The sequence below is a fragment of the Oncorhynchus clarkii genome, chromosome 9 (assembly GCF_045791955.1).
Source record: "Oncorhynchus clarkii lewisi isolate Uvic-CL-2024 chromosome 9, UVic_Ocla_1.0, whole genome shotgun sequence".
Lineage (NCBI taxonomy): Eukaryota > Metazoa > Chordata > Actinopteri > Salmoniformes > Salmonidae > Oncorhynchus > Oncorhynchus clarkii.
In genome coordinates this window covers 11,998,967-12,017,829 of record NC_092155.1, presented here as the reverse complement: position 1 = coordinate 12,017,829, position 18,863 = coordinate 11,998,967, and the positions used below count along the sequence as shown (strand labels likewise).

The window sequence follows — 18,863 nt, the reverse complement described above, 5'->3', positions numbered from 1 at the left end:
TGTGTATGTGTGTGTAAGTGTGTGTATTGAGTGTGTAAGTGTGTGTGTGTCCGTGTGTGTATTGAGTGTGTACGTGTGTGTATTGAGAGTGTATGTGTGTTGCACAGGGGGGCAAGTATGCCCAGCACCTTGGGGGTAGAGTCAGGTTACTGGAACCCCTGACAACATCCAGCCCCCCTGTGACTGACGTGTGTGTGTGTGTGTGTGTATGTGTGTGTGAACCAGCAGCTCTACTGACTGACTAGTGGAGTCACAGAAACAGCGGGTGTCGCCTAGCTTTAACAGGACACACTGACGTGTGTGTGTGTGTGTAAGTGTGTCACACACACACAGTACCAGACCTGTGTTAATAAGGGCCTTATGTGGAAATAAAGTACCTGCTTCTTTTACGTAAAATATCTTTCATCAGGAAAACTGGGACCATCGTTGAGTCCTGTACCGTTCCATGTCAGCTGTAGAAAAATACTCAATACACTCCTGGTAACGTAATGAACGCACCTGAAACTTATTGTGGCAATAAATATAGTAGTGTGTCTTGACGTCTTCAGAGAAATCTGTACTGACCAGTCTCCACCCCGTCTCTAGGACTTATTGTTGTTATACAGCCATGCTCAAGTGTTTAAGCGAAGCTCCCTTTTCGTACTGTTAGATCAGAAAGAAGTCCATTAACATTGACAGCAGCCTCAGAACCAGGTCTGAGAAGGGGGAAAAAATTAGATATATATCAAAAATAAAAAATATATGAAATTATTAAACACAAATGTGGCGCATTCAGTCTTTGTTTTCTGTCGTCTTGGTGATGGTGCGGTTGTTGTTGTTCAGAGGGGGCGTGACCTCGTGGGCTGGAGTCCTTGGGGTCGAGGTTGAAAGGTTGAAAATCAAAGTGTGGTGTGGGGGTGTTGAAGGCCACGGTAGAGGGAGTCTGTGATGCTCCCTTCTCAGCTTCCTCCATCAGTCTGTAGAGAGAGACAGAGAGAGAGAAAGACCGAGAGAGATGATCAGTTAACGTCACCAAAACGGTTGGTGAAGACGCAGGTCCCTGCATGGCCTCAGCTAACCTGGTTAGTGGTTTCACACACGCACCTTCTGGTAGTAGGTTGGTCTCGGCTCTGACCGGCCCTGTGTCTTGTGTGTATGAGTCTGTTTTGTGTGTGTGTGTGAATCTGGTGTGTGTGTGAGTCTGTTGCGTGTGTGTGTGAGTCTGTTGTGAGTGCGTGTGTGTGGACCCACAGCTGGGCTTTGTCCCGTTATAACAATTGCTGCTGGGTCACAATACAGGTGCTTTGAGAGAGAGCTTCAGCTGTGGGCTGGAGAGGCAGGAATGCTGGCTAACGCTTTCTATCTGCCTGTTACAGGGGGGGGGGGGGGGGGGGGGGGGGGGGATGCTGGCTAACGCGTTCTATCTGTCTGTTACAGGGGGGGGGGGGGGGGGGACAGGAATGCTGGCTAACGCGTTCTGTCTGTTACGGGGGGGGGGGGGGGGGGGAGACAGGAATGCTGGCTAACGCGTTTACGGGGGGGGACAGGAATGCTGGCTAACGCTTTCTATCTGTCTGTTACGGGAGGAGACAGGAGACACAGAAAGACAGGGGGGAGACAGGAGACACAGAAAGACAGGGGGGAGACAGGAGACACAGAAAGACAGAGATAGCGAGAGGAGGTGGACACAGAAAGACAGGGGGGAGACATGAGACACAGAAAGACAGGGGGGGGACAGGAGACACAGAAAGACAGGGGGGGGACAGGAGACACAGAAAGACAGAGATAGCGAGAGGAGGTGGACACAGGTCTTCGGTTAATTGTTAATGGTCAGTTGACCTTGACCATAACAATCTCCTCAATCTCCACAACTGCCCCCCCCCCCCCCCAGCAATAAAATGCCTGCATATTTCCAAACAACATCCCTAGACCACCTGCATTATGAGTCTGGCGCCTGGGTAAGTGTTTGTCCAAGCTAAATCTCTCTAAGGCTCCGGCCCTCAAAAACAACAGTCGACATGATTTCACACACTGTCAAAACTAAACACCTCATTGGTTCATGTGAAACGTTTGATATGACAGAATAGAACACAGTTAACCTACAGTAAGCTATGAGAGTGAACATCACATGATCGTTCGAGGCCTCTTCAGAACGCAGATAACAATTAGAAACCCCTATGGTTTTGTGTTGTTACTAAGTAAGCTGCCAGGCTAGCTAGTGAATGTCCAGTCCTTTTCATCATCATAGGCAGTGAAGCCACAACCAGAGGTAGCCAGTTTATTTTAGTTTGGTTAGGCCTAACTGGGTTACACTGAGTTGTATTCATTAGTGCACGCCGTAGCCAAACATTTTACAACAGAAACTACCAGTATTATTATTAATATTTTTAAATCGGACAAATTCAGGTAGGTCCCTGTCCCTCTCGGCCCGTTTGGTTCCTGGTCAGGTCTGGGTTAGGTATGAGGTTAATGGTCAGGTCTAGGTTAGGTATGAGGTTAATGGTCAGGTCTGGGTTAGGTATGAGGTTAATGGTTAGGTCTGGGTTAGGTATGAGGTTAATGGTTACGTATGAGGTTAATGGTCAGGTATGAGGTTAATGGTCAGGTATGAGGTTAGCTATGAGGTTAATGGTTAGGTATGAGGTTAATGGTCAGGTATGAGGTTAATGGTCAGGTTTGGGTTAGGTATGAGGTTCCTGGTCAGGTCTGGGTTAGGTATGAGGTTAATGGTCAGGTCTGGGTTAGGAATGAGGTTAATGGTTAGGTATGAGGTTAATGGTCAGGTCTGGGTTAGGTATGAGGTTAATGGTCAGGTCTGGGTTAGGTATGAGGTTAATGGTCAGGTCTGGGTTAGGTATGAGGTTCCTGGTCAGGTTTGGGTTAGGTATGAGGTTAATGGTCAGGTTTGGGTTAGGTATGAGGTTCCTGGTCAGGTTTGGGTTAGGTATGAGGTTAATGGTCAGGTCTGGGTTAGGTATGAGGTTAATGGTCAGGTTTTGGTTAGGTATGAGGTTCCTGGTCAGGTTTGGGTTAGGTATGAGGTTAATGGTCAGGTCTGGGTTAGGTATGAGGTTAATGGTCAGGTTTTGGTTAGGTATGAGGTTAATGGTCAGGTCTGGGTTAGGTATGAGGTTCATGGTCAGGTTTGGGTTAGGTATGAGGTTCATGGTCAGGTCTGGGTTAGGTATGAGGTTAATGGTCAGGTCTGGGTTAGGTATGAGGTTCCTGGTCAGGTTTGGGTTAGGTATGAGGTTAATGGTCAGGTCTGGGTTAGGTATGAGGTTAATGGTCAGGTTTGGGTTAGGTATGAGGTTAATGGTCAGGTTTGGGTTAGGTATGAGGTTAATGGTCAGGTTTGGGTTAGGTATGAGGTTCCTGGTCAGGTTTGGGTTAGGTATGAGGTTCATGGTCAGGTTTGGGTTTGGTATGAGGTTAATGGTCAGGTTTGGGTTTGGTATGAGGTTAATGGTCAGGTTTGGGTTAGGTATGAGGTTAATGGTCAGGTTTGGGTTTGGTATGAGGTTAATGGTCAGGTTTGGGTTTGGTATGAGGTTAATGGTCAGGTTTGGGTTAGGTATGAGGTTCCTGGTCAGGTTTGGGTTAGGTATGAGGTTAATGGTCAGGTCTGGGTTAGGTATGAGGTTAATGGTCAGGTTTTAAAATCAGCTTGCAGTTTAAGTACCTCTGATTAGCCTGTAAGCCGATAGCTACTGTCTGTGGTACAACACAGGACAACTTTTCAGTTAGCTTTGCCACTGTCCTGCCGGTCTCTCTATCCTCTCCAATACGCATCTCTCTCACCCTTCTCTGCCCCTCTCGCTTTTCTCTTTCTATCACATCTGTTTCTCCCTGAACCCTAACTGTTATTTGGCAAAGAAGGAGAGACAGAGACAGAGAGACAGAGAGGTTGACCTGAGAAGACTGCTGAAGCCGGGCGGAGGAGAAAAAAGGGAGAAGGAATTAGCTACATTGTAGACCAATTAGACACTACTCTTCTTCACCCTTCCTCCTCCCCCTCCTCTGCCTCTAGTTTGGGACTTGGGGTCAGTTCCATCCAAGGGGCTCAAGTCCAATAGGTAGCCTAAATATCCTGATGAAAATGGTGGGATGCATGACACTTAAGTGGTAATGCCATCCATGTCAACATGTCAAGTGGCATTTTCCTGCCACTTCCTAAAGGGGCACAGGTAATGACCCCGTCTGTTTGTGTGCAACTCTCGTATGTCTAGTCCATACTTTGTGTAGCTGTTAGCATTGATGTTATTGATAACCGTCTGCAGGTTGATGGAAAGCCTTTCCAAATAAATGGTAACTACAGAGTAGCCTTTGCCTACCTGGCAGAAGGATATGATTATTTGCAGATATCCAGTGGCCACTTGTTTTGCAAACTATGCAAATAACATGAGCGCTACAGAAACACAGTTATCCAAAACAACAGTCTCTGGGTGGTGGCAACCTTTTATTTAACTAGGCAAGTCAGTTAAGATCAAATTCTTATTTACAATGACATCCTCAAACCTGGACCTGTGTGTATTGGATAGTTACCCATTAAAAGGGGAAATACACCTCAAATTCTAATTATTTTCCATATTTTCCCAGACCATTAAAGTGGTCTCCTGATGTGATTCAAAATGTTTTTGTTTTTCTATTAAAAACAAATAATTAAAAAGTGTGATTTTGAGAGCGGAACCCTGGAAAAACACGGGGGAAAAACAGAACCCTGGAAAAACACGGGGGAAAAACAGAACCCTGGAAAAACACGGGGGAAAAACAGAACCCTGGAAAAACACGGGGGAAAAACAGAACCCTGGAAAAACACGGGGGAAAAACAGAATCCTGGAAAAACACGGGGGAAAAACAGAATCCTGGAAAAACACGGGGGAAAAACAGAACCCTGGAAAAACACGGGGGAAAAACACAACCCTGGAAAAACACGGGGGAAAAACACAAGGGAAAAACAGAACCCTGGAAAAACACAGGGGAAAAACAGAACCCTGGAAAAACACGGGGGAAAAACAGAACCCTGGAAAAACACGGGGGAAAAACAGAACCCTGGAAAAACACGGGGGAAAAACAGAAACCTCGAAAAACAAAAGCAGAGAAAAATACAAATTGGAAAAAGCAAAACATAGTCAGGCAAAAATAAATAAATAAAGCTATTATGGGGCCCTACACTTGACCTAAGGCCTCTCTTTGGGGACCCCCAGACATTTCACTGTAGCTCTGAACTGGCTCACCTAATTCAAGGGCTTTATGATGAGTTGACAATTGAAATCAGGTGTGTTAGCTATGGAATAGATTGAATACATGGAACGGCTGAGGGACCCACAGGAGAAGTTTGAAAAACACTGGCATAAGGGTCTGTCTGTGACAGTCAGAGAGACAGAGAGAAAGAGAGACAGAAAAAGAGATAACGAAAGGTGTGTTTGTGTGCATGTGAGTACATTTAGAAACCAGCCATGCCCACAAAGTACTATCATAAAGAGCCATTCTTAAAACCCACTAGTGTCGCTGTACTATCACCCTCCATGACCTCGTCAGTGTCGCTGTACTATCACCCTCCATGACCTCGTCAGTGTCGCTGTACTATCACCCTCCATGACCTCGTCAGTGTCGCTGTACTATCACCCTCCATGACCTCGTCAGTGTGTCAGTGTGCGCGTAGGATTCAAAACAGCCTAATTCATAATGTTAAAGGTTATTTTTCAGACGCCTGCCTACTTAACATGTCATTTCTTTTTAATTTCAGTGTTTTTTTACACCAGTATTTTTCTGTTAAAGGTGCATTATACAACATGTCCACATGTAAAGCCAGATAATTTTTAAAAAATGCAACCAAAAGTCTTTCATTGGCTATTGTAACCTTTCATTTGACCTCTGCCAAAAGGTCTGGGCCCAGTTTACATGAAACAGATTTAAAAAGTTAAGGAAACTTTAGGGGGAAATTAACTTTTAAGTCAATTAAGCGAAAAAGTTAAAGGGTGCCCCTGAAGTGCTTCATTCAAAATGGACATCAAAGTAAACCGCATTTGTGGAGGTGAATGTTGCTTTCCTCTGGCCTGGTTTCAAAAGGAAAACCTCCACCAACTAGGCAGCTAGCTAGCGGGCTAGCTGCTTAGATACACAATGGAAGAGAAACAGTCCATGGTTACAAAGCTAGCTGGCTACCCTGTTAGTTAGCTTGACGTGCTAGAAAGTAATAGAAATAATTTGTTTGTTTTTTACTAAAATAAATGTGTTTTATCATTTTCTGAATATTTGTTTATCCCGTCTTGAATGTATCAGTTCTATTTTGCAATCTCCCAAATTAAAATGTGATCTCTTTGAGGAGAGTTCAGTCAGGGAGTTAGGTCATCTCCATGGTAACCAGAGACTTTCTGCTGTACATGCCTTCAAACTACCGTAAAACCCTTTACGTATGCCCTTACCTAAGGAAAACATTTGAGGAGTTCTACGCAAAGCTGTCATCAAGGCAAAGGGCGGCTATTTGAAGAATCTCAAAAATAAAATATATTTTGATTTGTTTACACTTTTTTGGTTACTACATGATCCAATGTGTTATTTCATAGTTTTGATGCCTTCACTATTATTCTACAATGTAGAAAATAGTTTTTCTTTATTTTTTAAAAACTATCAAACTTTTGACCGGTCTGACAAACACCACTCCATTCCAAGCAGGTGCGGCAGGGCGACATCGAAGGTGCAGTGGGTTGAGATGCAGGCCATGCAACAAAAACATCTCTAGCTTAGACAGACCGATATCCACGGGGATTTTTGTATTATGTTAATTAGATTTCTGCGGGAGCACAACCCTTGTAGGCCAAGGCACATTTATGAATCCTATACATTTGTAGAATCCAGGCAGTAGCCCCTCCCCCTACTCTGTCTTAGGCAGCTAATGGTATTATCAACTAATCACAGGCTTAACACAGAGACAGACACAGGCAGAGAGACACAGAGACAGAGAGAGACAAAGGCAGACAGACAAGACAGAGGCAGGCAGAGAGAGAGAGAGGCAGGCAGAGAGATGGAGAGGCAGACAAGTATTGCTGTAATAAAGTCATTTTGTGGGGGAAAACAGACTTATTGGCTGGGCCTGGCTCCCCATTTTTGTTCAGTATAGAAGATTCCTTCTTCCCTAAATTCAAACTGAAAAGTGCTACATTCACAGAACAATCAAACTAAGGTCTGATGTTAAAGAGTTGGCAGCACAGTACGTCACAGCTTGCCACAAGCTAAGGGAGGAAACATGGGAAATCACAGGCTTAACAAAGACAGACAGACAGACAGACAGACAGACAGACAGACAGACAGACAGAGAAACTGCTACAGAGAGAGACGAGCTAAGGCAGGAAACATGGGAAAATCACAGGCTTAACAGACAGAGAAACTGCTACAGAGAGAGACGAGCTAAGGCAGGAAACATGGAAAATCACAGGCTTAACAGACAGAGAAACTGCTACAGAGAGAGACGAGCTAAGGCAGGAAACATGGGAAAATCACAGGCTTAACAAAGACAGACAGAGAGAGAAACTGCTACAGAGAGAGACGAGCGAAGGCAGGAAACATGGAAAATCACAGGCTTAACAGACAGAGAGAGAAACTGCTACAGAGAGAGACGAGCTAAGGCAGGAAACATGGAAAATCACAGGCTTAACAGAGAGAGAAACTGCTACAGAGAGAGACGAGCGAAGGCAGGAAACATGGGATGTAGCCTACTATTTTCTGTATAATAAGCAACAAACAATATAAGTACCACCAGTCATTTATTGTTTGTCGAATTAGATTCTGAACATGAGCCATTACTTACATGTTTGTATATTTCTTTGTTTTATACATTATGCTTTTATAGGTAGTATTCTTGTTTTTGTCGCCGTTCTTTTCATAATTTTCGTGTGTAACACTTCGCTTTGGCAACATTTCCCTCCGTGTTTTCCAGTGGGTGGGCCCATGCCCTCCCAGGCCCACCCATGGCTGCTCCCCTGCCCAGTCATGTAAAATCCATAGATTAGGGCCTAATGAATTCATTTCAATTGACTGATTTCCTTCTATGAACTGTAACTCAGCAAAATCATTGGAATTGTTGCATTTATATTTTTTGTTCATTGAAAATACAATTTCTCCTACACACACACACACACACACCCTAAATAGGCCTATTGAATTTGAAATTCAGAAGGACAAAAGGAGAGAGAGCGAGAGAAAGCAAGTGTGTGTCCATTTAGAAGCCAGCAATGCCAAAACACACACAGCGCAAACATTAGCAACAACAACTGCCTCTGCATTATCCCTCTCCATGTCCCCGTGTCTGTGTGGCTAATAAACTTAGCTAACATCACATTCCTATAGGGAGAGAGTTAAACTAGTAAAAACCTGCTCTTTTATCAAGACCATCTGTGGAGGATCAAACTACAAGGAGGAACGGCAATACAGTGAGGGAATAGTAGTCACACACACACTACAGTAGAGTAACACACACACACACACTACAGTAGAGTAACACACACTACAGTAGAGTAACACACACACTACAGTAGAGTAACACACACTACAGTAGAGTAACACACACACTACAGTAGAGTAACACACTACAGTAGAGTAACACACCCACACACACACTACAGTAGAGTAACACACACACACACACACTACAGTAGAGTAACACACACACTACAGTAGAGTAACACACACTACAGTAGAGTAACACACACACTACAGTAGAGTAACACACTACAGTAGAGTAACACACACACACACACACTACAGTAGAGTAACACACACACACACTACAGTAGAGTAACACACACACTACAGTAGAGTAACACACACACACACACTACAGTAGAGTAACACACACACACACACACACTACAGTAGAGTAACACACCCACACACACACACACTACAGTAGAGTAACACACCCACACACACTACAGTAGAGTAACACACCCACACACACACACACTACAGTAGAGTAACACACACACACACACACACACTACAGTAGAGTAACACACACACTACAGTAGAGTAACACACACACACACCACAGTAGAGTAACACACACACTACAGTAGAGTAACACACACTACAGTAGAGTAACACACACACTACAGTAGAGTAACACACTACAGTAGAGTAACACACCCACACTACCGTAGAGTAACACACACACACTACCGTAGAGTAACACACACACACACACACTACCGTAGAGTAACACACACACTACAGTAGAGTAACACACCCACACTACCGTAGAGTAACACACACACTACCGTAGAGTAACACACACACACACACACACACCACCGTAGAGTAACACACACACACCACCGTAGAGTAACACACACACTACTGTAGAGTAACACACACACTAACACAGTACCATGTAACACACACACACCAACACACACAGTAACACACACAGTAACACACACAGTAACACACACACACTACAGTAACACACACACACACTACAGTAACACACACACACACACTACAGTAACACACACACTACAGTAACACACACACACTACAGTAACACACACACTACAGTAACACACACGTTATGTTAACGACAATACTATCTGGCAATAGTGGCTGATAAGGAATGCCCCTTTACGGGGAGGTAGAATTCCTTCCCATTCGGAATCTGTTTAGAAAAAGGAATATTCTAATTGATGACATCACAATTCCGGCATAACGGACCCTGGCGAGTCTCTCAGGAAAACCAGAGCAATAACTAGGCTATTCCACTGTCACTTTTAGACCAGAGATGAGGTCTCGTGGAGGGTTAGAGGTGCTAGAGGGCATCTCTAGGGGTGTCAGGAGTCGTTATATCATGTCCTGGGCTCTTCAGAGTGCCACTAGTGGACATTCCAGTTTAATTCTGGGGGAAAAACAACATGGCATGTACCTAGAATGTACACACACACTCTGTTATGCGTGGGAATACTTTGGAACAGATTTCAGAAATCAAAATCCCTTGGTGCTGATTTGCTACTGTTTTTTCAGTCTTTTATGTCCAACAAGGAATAAAAAAAGCATTGGAGTAGATTGTTTCCCTTTGAGGCACATAGTAACCCAATAATTTGATTACTCAACCAATTTCATATTCGTCCTCCTCCTATCTGAATGTGGGAGAACATTCACTCCCCAGCAAAGCCTACAACTATCACACAGTCATTCAACATCCTACAGCAGGATGGCCCACGAGTGATTTTAGAATTAGATGATTATTATTGTTTTTATATCGTTGGACATGAGACTATGAAAACACCAGGAAATCAGCTCTAAGAGATTTTTGGAAAAATCTGTCCGCAAGTATCCCCACGAACAATAGAGAGACACGTGACCGTTCCCGCCCCACCAACTATCCGTTCAAGAAAAGAAGAAAGAAATCGGCCCGCGGCTGAATCTAGTTGATGATCCCAATCCTAGAGAATATGAGAAAACAGTCAGGTTTACCATAGTACACACACACACTTTACAACAGTAAACAGCTAGCTAGCCTGTTAGTCACGAGGCTAATATACTCCTACATGAGAAAATACCCTGGCTTTGACTCAGACAGGAGGTATTTACCTATGAGTAACACAGGACACACTAACATACAAGTAGTTTCATTAGGCCTATATCCTAATGAAACTACATTGCCATGGAAATGGCTGATAACACTACTTGAAGCAGTTGCTGTTACAGTAGTATTAGTATGTAAGTCTTACATCATGTTATGCCATGGCATTGTTGAATACTCCTTTCTGATTGGTGTTCTAGAGCATGCGTTATTTCCCTATAACGCATGGTATGTTTTGTTTGAGCTTCTTTTGAAAGCAAAAGTCAGATTGAATCAAATCAAATTTATTTATAAAGCCCTTCGTAATTCAGCTGATATCTCAAAGTGCTGTACAGAAACCCAGCCTAAAACCCCAAACAGCAAGCAATGCAGGTGTAGAAGCATTGAAAACAGTATTGGTATTGTTGAATTTGATGTTCATAATAGCAAGCTAGGACTGATGGTTTGGTTAGCTAAACTAGCAAGTCGGTTTGGTTACCACAGCAACTACTGTAGCCATCTAGTATCACATTTCAAATCAATCAAATGTATTTATAAAGCCCTTCTTACATCAGCTGATGTCACAAAGTGCTGATATAGAAACCCAGCCTAAAACCCCAAAGAGCAAGCAATGCAGGTGTAGAAGCACGGTGGCTAGGAAAAACTCCCTAGACAGGCCAAAACCTAGGAAGAAACCTAGAGAGGAACCAGACTATGAGGGGTGGCCTGTCCTCTTCTGGCTGTGCCGGGTGGAGATTATAACAGAACATGGCCAAGATGTTCAAATGTTCATAAATGACCAGCAGGGTCAAATAATAATAATCACAGTGGTTGTCGAGGGTGCAGCAAGTAGACTTGTTAGCTACTTCAGTGGATGTTGAACACATTTCTACTGGCAAATTAACACATTTCAAATTATAACTAGGAAATCTATGCGTTCTCTGGAAAACAATGCAACTGTGGAAGGTCAGTTCCACTTCGCTAGAACGTCGTGGAACAAACCTTCCACGTCATTCATTCTTTTTTTCCATAGAACGCATAGTCCCTTGTTGATTACCTGTTGTATGTTGTCATAGCAACTTATTATACAGCAATACATCAATTCATGACAGCGGTATAATCTACATCGTACTAAAACATTCAAATGGATTTAACATATTGGGATTATATTTAACATCTGTGTGTATGTATTTACATCAGAGAGAGTTCAGGTTCAACACCAAACATGCTCTCTCGCGCACACACACACACACACACACACACACACACACACACGAAAGGCGATCCAGTTGCCTGTGCACCTTCCTACGTTAGGGCCAGTACACATCCTGTGTCTCAAATGACACCCTATTCCCTACACAGTGCACTACTTTTGACCAGGGCTCAGGGTGCAATTTGGGATGAAGCACACACACATGTCTACTGCTAGACCCAGCTCATAAATAACTGTCAGTCTGAAAATAAAGCAGTAAATATAGATGTGAAATAGGAAAGGGTAGCTAGCTCACGCTCTCAGCAATCTCTACTACAGGACCTTAACTCAGCTCCAAGACCAATACAACTAGTAGGCTCACACTGTCAGACTAAGAAGGAGGCCTTGGATGTGGGATAGGAAAGGGCACAGCTAGCTAGCTAACACTCGCTACTCTATGTAAAAAGGTTTTGCTACAGCATGCCCAAACGAACAGGACCCAAGTAGCCTACTTCCCTGTTTCAGAAGGTGTGCTGAAATGGGCCTGGCTGGCTGCTGAAGGCAGGTCACAGGAAGTTTATTCCTGTGATAGTGGTGCATTTCCTGTGGCTCTGTTCTATCGCTGTGGTGCCCCGACACACTGGGCCAATTAGAGCACATCAAAGACCCTCTGCATGACTCCACACACACATACACTAGTATGACAGTGGAAACACTTCAAACAGTGACAAGCTTTATTGGAGAAGAGTTGGTTTTTCTATGGAAAACCACACACATCTCCACACGACACCCACAAACGGAGTGTTGGTTTTCCAATGGAACAAAACTAAGGAAGGACCTCGCCCAGGAGGGCAGCAAGGAGTCAATTCAGTGAACACAAACACACTCTCTCTCTCTCTCTGGTGGAAACACACACACGGGCAACTGCAGGTCAAGGTTTCTCCATAGTTACCATAGGTACTGTTTGACCCACTTTGGCACAATGGCCAGGACCTGGGTCAATGAAGTGTGTGGAGTACAGTAGGTGAGAATCCCTCTCTTATCATTATTACCTTTTGCACTGCAGGGCATGCCGACAACTGGAGGGCCAGCACGCGCACACACAGACTAGTGTTCTCTACCCTGGGATTTACTGTATTACCAGCTTAGTATAAACCCATTGGGTGTTTATCAGAATGCTAACAAAATTAGCACACGTAATAGCGAATTTCCATGTAAGCTGCTAGCTAAGTATGCTAACGAGCACAAACGGGAAAAAAATAACCAAATTGCATAGACAGGCAGTCCAGCACATATAGTTAGTTATACATATATAGGTAGGAGCAACCGAATGTTCTTTTTGGTGAGTTTGGACATTTACAAGCGAATGTGAACGAGAGAAATTGTGCAAATGAACAGTACTGGCTCTATAGTAGCAGACACGTTGCGTCTGTGTGGAGTCTGGAGTCGCTATGGCAACGGTCCTGCCTGCTCTGCTCACAGAAAATGTGGGAGGAGCAAACAGACGGACAACAGAGAGGAGAGAAAAAATGCAAGAGAATGAAAAGAGAGCAGTGGCAGCTGTACAGATAACTCATCCAAAGGGCTGGGACTTCTTGAACACGTCAAAAAACAACAAACAAAAAAATAATACACACAATATGATGATGCCCCGTCACCTTATTAAGTCAGCCACTTAACTTGCTAGTGACCCCTAAGTTTAACTTGCTAGTTAATGCAGAATTATTCGTTTTTCCAGGCAGGAAAAAATAATTAAACAACACATAAGAAATATCTTGCTGCATTTTGTAAACACAGAACTAAAATGCTTCTTATTGTAATTTCTCCTCGGGATCAGACTAACTTTGTGCTTCTGTTGCACTTCTCCACGAACTGGCATTCTATCAGCAGACAGGTCTCTGACAGATGTGTACTGTTCTCTGGTAGAGAACAGTTCTACCAGAGAACAGATGTGTACTGTTCTCTGGTAGAGAACAGTTCTCTGTTCTCTGGTAGAATGCTAGTTCACCTTGAAGAAAAACATGAGGAAATGTAGCTGGCTACATTCTATGATGAACTTTAATATGATGGCCATGCATCGTTGTTGCAAAACATACCTTGCTTTTTCACTGTAAACTCATGTAGCCTACTTGTGTGGCTGGCAGCCAAATAACGTTACACTTCTGCTGTCCTTTGATGAAAAGGAATCCGTTTTCTGCTGAATGTGTTGCACTAATGTATTTTATGTGAAGGAAAACTACAGTTGCACGCCCCTGATCACTCTATTGAAGCAAAACACCACTTAACTTTAAATTTAAAACGAGACCCCTGTCAATACACAGCTGGACTCACCTGCTCCGGCTTTCTCCCATTGTGCTCTTCACAAACAAACACCTGACTGGCTCAACTGTTCTGGGGAACTACGGTAAACTTCATAACGTTAAATAATGTGACAGGTGAAATGAAGAACGCCATCTGCTTTATCTCCTAACACACGTTGCACAAGTTGACTGCTGGTATTTACTTTAAAAAGTAGCTACACATATTAAAATGTATAGAAAAACTTCAAATAAATTGTTTCAACAGTATTGACGGTATTGAAAAACCATCCTGTAGCTATTTCCAAATACCCCAGTATACGGTATACCGCCCAAGCCTCACAGACACATGCATGTAGACAGACACACAGACCCCCCCAACAATCCCTCTGTCACTCACCCTTGGACGTGGCAGTCATCCTGTCTGACTTGATGAAGTCTATACTGCCATATGCTCCGTTGTCCTCTGCTACTGGCACAGTCAGGTTACTGGCTTGGGGGGCGTTGGGGGTCACCCCGGGACCATCCTGCTGCTGCTGGGGTACGGGTAGAGGGTTAGAGTCCCGGTCCTCTCTCAGCTCCAGGGCGATGTAGTTGAGTCCGTTCTGATACCCCACAGACATGTTCCTGCACATCCGACCCCCAGGAGGACACACAGATGAGGCGGAGGCAATGCCCAGATCAGAAGGCCCTGGACGGACAGGGAGACCGGCCGAGTCCCCCCCTACCCCCTCAACACACATCCACACACTGTCAAAGGAGCCAGAGCCGGTCCACTTGGAGCTCTCGGCCAGATGAGCTACGTTGAGGGGCGAGGGGTTGGCTGAGCCCGAGGAGGGGTTGGGGATGGTGCTGGAGCTTGTGGCGCCGACTCCTCCGGACGTGGAGGATGAGGAAAACGTTTCGGAGCTGTGTCGGCGTCGCCCCTGGGGGTCCGCACGTACCACCTTGATGGGCTCAAGCTGAGGACTGGAGGAGGGAGGGGAGGCAGAGGTGGGGGGGTAGCAGCTCTCCATCAAACACAGGTGCTGCAGCATGGCCGTGGGACTACTCCGTAACCCCCGCGACTCCTCACCACTGCTGAGGTTAAAGGTCATATCTGTGTAGTCATCTGTCCCCGTCCGCCATCGAGCTCCAGAAGAACCAGGGGCCCCACTCACGGAGGCCCCAGCGGCAAGAGGTCGGATGTAACTAGGTGGGTTCCAGGGAGCCACCAGTGAGGGTCTGGGAGACTTGTTCTTAGCCAGGCGTCCTCCATCATCACCCCCACCTCCAACCCCCACCTCTACACTCATATAGTCCTGGTTCTGAGGATAGGGGTGGGGAGGGGAGTGGCGCTGCTCAGCAGAGCCCACCGAGGGTGAGCCATCCTGGGCAAAGAGGGGGCAGGACGTTGGGGGTCCGTAGCGGCCCCCAAACTCGATGTTGATGTACTCTCCAGGGCTGGAGAGTACCTCGGCGGCGTCCGGCTCGCTAACCCTCAGTGACCCGTGGAAGCTGCGGCGCCCTAGGGGGAGGCGGTTGGGCCGGACCGGGGTCGTCCGACGGTCACCGTTAGCCGCTTGGTGGTGCACCCCGTAGGGAGGGGGCGGGTAGCCGTGAGGGAGGATGTGAGGGGTGTCAGACCCCCCACTACCAACACCCCTCGTCGTCACGCCCCTCTCGCCGACGTTGCCTGTAGCAATCTGGGAGTAGACGGGTTTTGCCGGGGAGCTCATGGGTACATACTCATCATGCACTCTCTGTTCCCTCTCTCTCTGTTCCCTCTCTCTCTGTTCCCTCTCTCTCTGTTCCCTCTCTCTCTGTTCCCTCTCTCTCTGTTCCCTCTCTCTCTGTTCCCTCTCTCTCTGTTCCCTCTCTCTCGCAGCGGGGGCCTTGTAGGAGCGAGGCAGGGAGAAGTAGGGACTGTAGTTGTATGATTTGGGGTCTCTCCCTTCAGGGTTGCTCAGTGCGTAGTATCCCCCCTCGTTGGAGAACTTCCGTCCCCCTGCCGCGTCCCCTCCACCTCCTCCGCTACTGCTGTACGACATGTCCATGTACTCTCCATTCTCGGGCCGCTCCACTATACTACCAGAACTACTGACACTACCTCCACCCAGACCCATGTTACTGCTACTGCTGTGGGAGGCCTGGACTGGGGAAGAGGAGTTCCGCCCCCCTGGTAGCATCATCATGTAGCCACGGGGGTCTGTGGGCTGTTGGGCTGAGCGGGGGGCCTGGGGAGAGTGGGAGTGCTGGGGATGGTGGTGGTGAAGAGAGGGGGAGCTGGGTTGCATAGGCATGTAGTCAGGTGCGTCACAGGGTGAGGCTGCCACCCCACACAACATGGGCATGTAGCCGCTGTCCTCCTTGGCCGAAGAAGGAGGGGGTCGGCCCTGGCTGTGCTCGGAGCAGGAGCTGTAGTCAGAGCGGAGAGAAGAAGAAGAGGAGGAAGGCTGGGTGATGCTGTCGGTGCGGCCGAGAGACAGGGCCTCTCCCACGGACACCGACTCGTCCAGCGAGAAGGTGGTCTGGGTCATCTTCTGGTACACCGTCACACCACTGCTGCCGCCGGCAACACCCCCCTGACCCCCGGGCCGTGTGAACGAGTGGGTACGTCTCCTCAGGGACCTGTCGTCATCCGTCGACGTGCTCTCGTCCCGGTTGGGCGTCTCCGCGCTGCCAGAGCTACTCCCTCCACCGCTGGCGGCTCCAAACACCTCACGGTGCCAGCCCATGGCCATGTAGTCACTCATGCAGTTCTCTTCTCTGATTGGTGGGGTGTTGCCAAGGGAATCAGGAGTGTTGCTCCGGACCCTGAAGTAGCGGAAGTCCCCAGGGCTGGAGCCGTACTCATCTGAGGAGTTGAAGCCTCCGTCGGAGGGGGAACCGCAGATGGACGCTGAGGAGGGCCGGGTAAGGGTATCGGAGACGGAGCCATGCCCGCTGCTGCTGGACACGCTGACGGGGGAGGTGGTGGAGGGAAAGTGGGAGACGGGGAGCGAGGCGGAGCGGGCGTGGTAGGTGGACCCTGGTAGTGCCCTGGCGTAGCGCCCTACAACCCCGGTGCTCCCGGTATTCCCTGCCCCTACCCCGCCCTCCTGGCGCCCCAGGTGTATCCGGGCAGTGTTCAGGTGGATCAGGCTGCCGGTAACGGATCGGAATGGCCGGTTCATCGTCCCCTCACCCTCGCTCGATGTTCGGAAGCGATAGCCGCTGGCGCCAGAGCTCTTACTCGACGGCGGCGTCCCAACCACCGACTCAGTCCTGGAGCGGCGCTGGAGACCTGTCTGGCTCGGAGGCAGGTTACCTAGGTGACGGCGGGTGGTGATAAAAGCGATGGGGTTGGAGCCAGAAGATTGGCTCTTGCTCCTGGGGCGGATCTCAGCAAAAGCCTTCAGAGCCTTCATGGTCTCCAGGATGGTCTCATGCATGTTCTGGGCCACTACAGAGTCATCTACCTGCATCCATATCTCCCCAGGGCCTATAGAGGATGACCGACCCACCTCCATGAAGAAGAAGCTTTCTGAGTGTCCACAGCGTCTGATGTTCATCAGCTGAAGGTTGACACATGGCGTCTCAGAGTTTAGTTTGACCAGGTGGATAGTTTTAGTAGAGAGGCATAAACGATACACACCTGTGAGGTTCTTGGTCTGACCCAGCCCTTTGGGTTTCACGTTCACCTGCCACACCTCTTTGAAAACCGTACCTGGTGTGACGGTACCGTAGCCATCATCCAACTCGTCCGAGTCTAGATGCCCCTTTTTCCCCTCACTCATCAGTTCACTCAGGGCTACATACCAGTCATCTTGTTCCTGCTCGTTTTCAGCTACAATAGCAAAGTATTCATCCTTAGTGTAGAGGGCTATGAGGTGTTTGTTTTTGGAATCTGCTCGTTTGTTGACAGTGAAGCACTGATACAGATAGATCACCCTTTTCGGGGGAGAAGGGGCGACCGTACCGTTTGCAGCTGCAGCAGCAGCAGACCGCAGACTGTTACGGAATTTTTTCTCGCTGTCATAGTACTCCAACCGACTGAGGCCTAGGTGGCTGGCCGCCCTCAGCACGAAAAACCTCTTGTGGCCGTGTTTCTGTTTCCGCAGATAGCCACACTTCTGAATGTCGTCCACTACACCTTCTGAGGTAGCCACGCTAACATTAGCATTCGCGGCTAGTTGTATCGCGGCCGACGCCGCGTTTACCGACGCAGCGAGTGCGTGGTGGCTAGCAGCGTGGTCGTGCTGTACCAGGTTCAAAGACGATGACGAGGCTTTCCTTACCGGGGACTCCGTGATGTTTTCAACAGAGAGATGATGCTCCGTCGCCGCCTGGTAGTGGTGCGATAGCGGGTGTTGTTGTCCTTTGGGCAGCGAGGTCTGGGGGTAGTGATGGTGGCTGGAGGGCGGCAAGTGCTGATGGAAACGAGCTCCGCTGGCCCCGACGCCACCGATATTCAATAACGGGGAAGGGGGTTCCCCGATCGAGGTGTCTCCATCATTGGCTGCGGCTGGTTTCGTCCCGATGCCCCTCTGTTGCGTCTCCACTAACAACATAGCCGCTTTGCTTTCTTGGTAATTCGTGAAATTTGCCATTTAGAAAACACAACCAAAGGTCACTTTACCTAAACCGTGCTGTGGACCTAGACCCCATTCTTGTTTTGGAGACGGGCTCCGACTGGCGCTGCTGTGTTGTGCTGTGGCTACACGGCGCGATGGTTAGCTACAATACAAGCGTAAATGTATGTTGGTTCTGTTTGAAAACGGCCGGTCCAGGCCTCTTCGTCACAAACAGGTATCTAATGTACGCTTTTAGGTAAGGAAGCCCACGGTGTGAAATGTTTCCACGTTCAACCCCGTTT

General features: G+C 47.3%; 1 protein-coding gene across 1 annotated transcript; it reads right to left on the bottom strand.

Moving 5' to 3' along the window:
- Nucleotides 1-320: 320 nt before the first annotated feature.
- LOC139415891 (insulin receptor substrate 2-B-like) lies at nt 321-18,863 on the bottom strand. The gene is made up of 2 exons (XM_071164040.1): nt 14,427-18,863; nt 321-956 (listed from the first exon to the last, which is right to left on the bottom strand). Exons 1-2 carry the CDS (start codon nt 18,595-18,597, stop codon nt 952-954), a joined length of 4,176 nt encoding a protein of 1,391 aa, XP_071020141.1. The 5' UTR covers nt 18,598-18,863; the 3' UTR covers nt 321-951.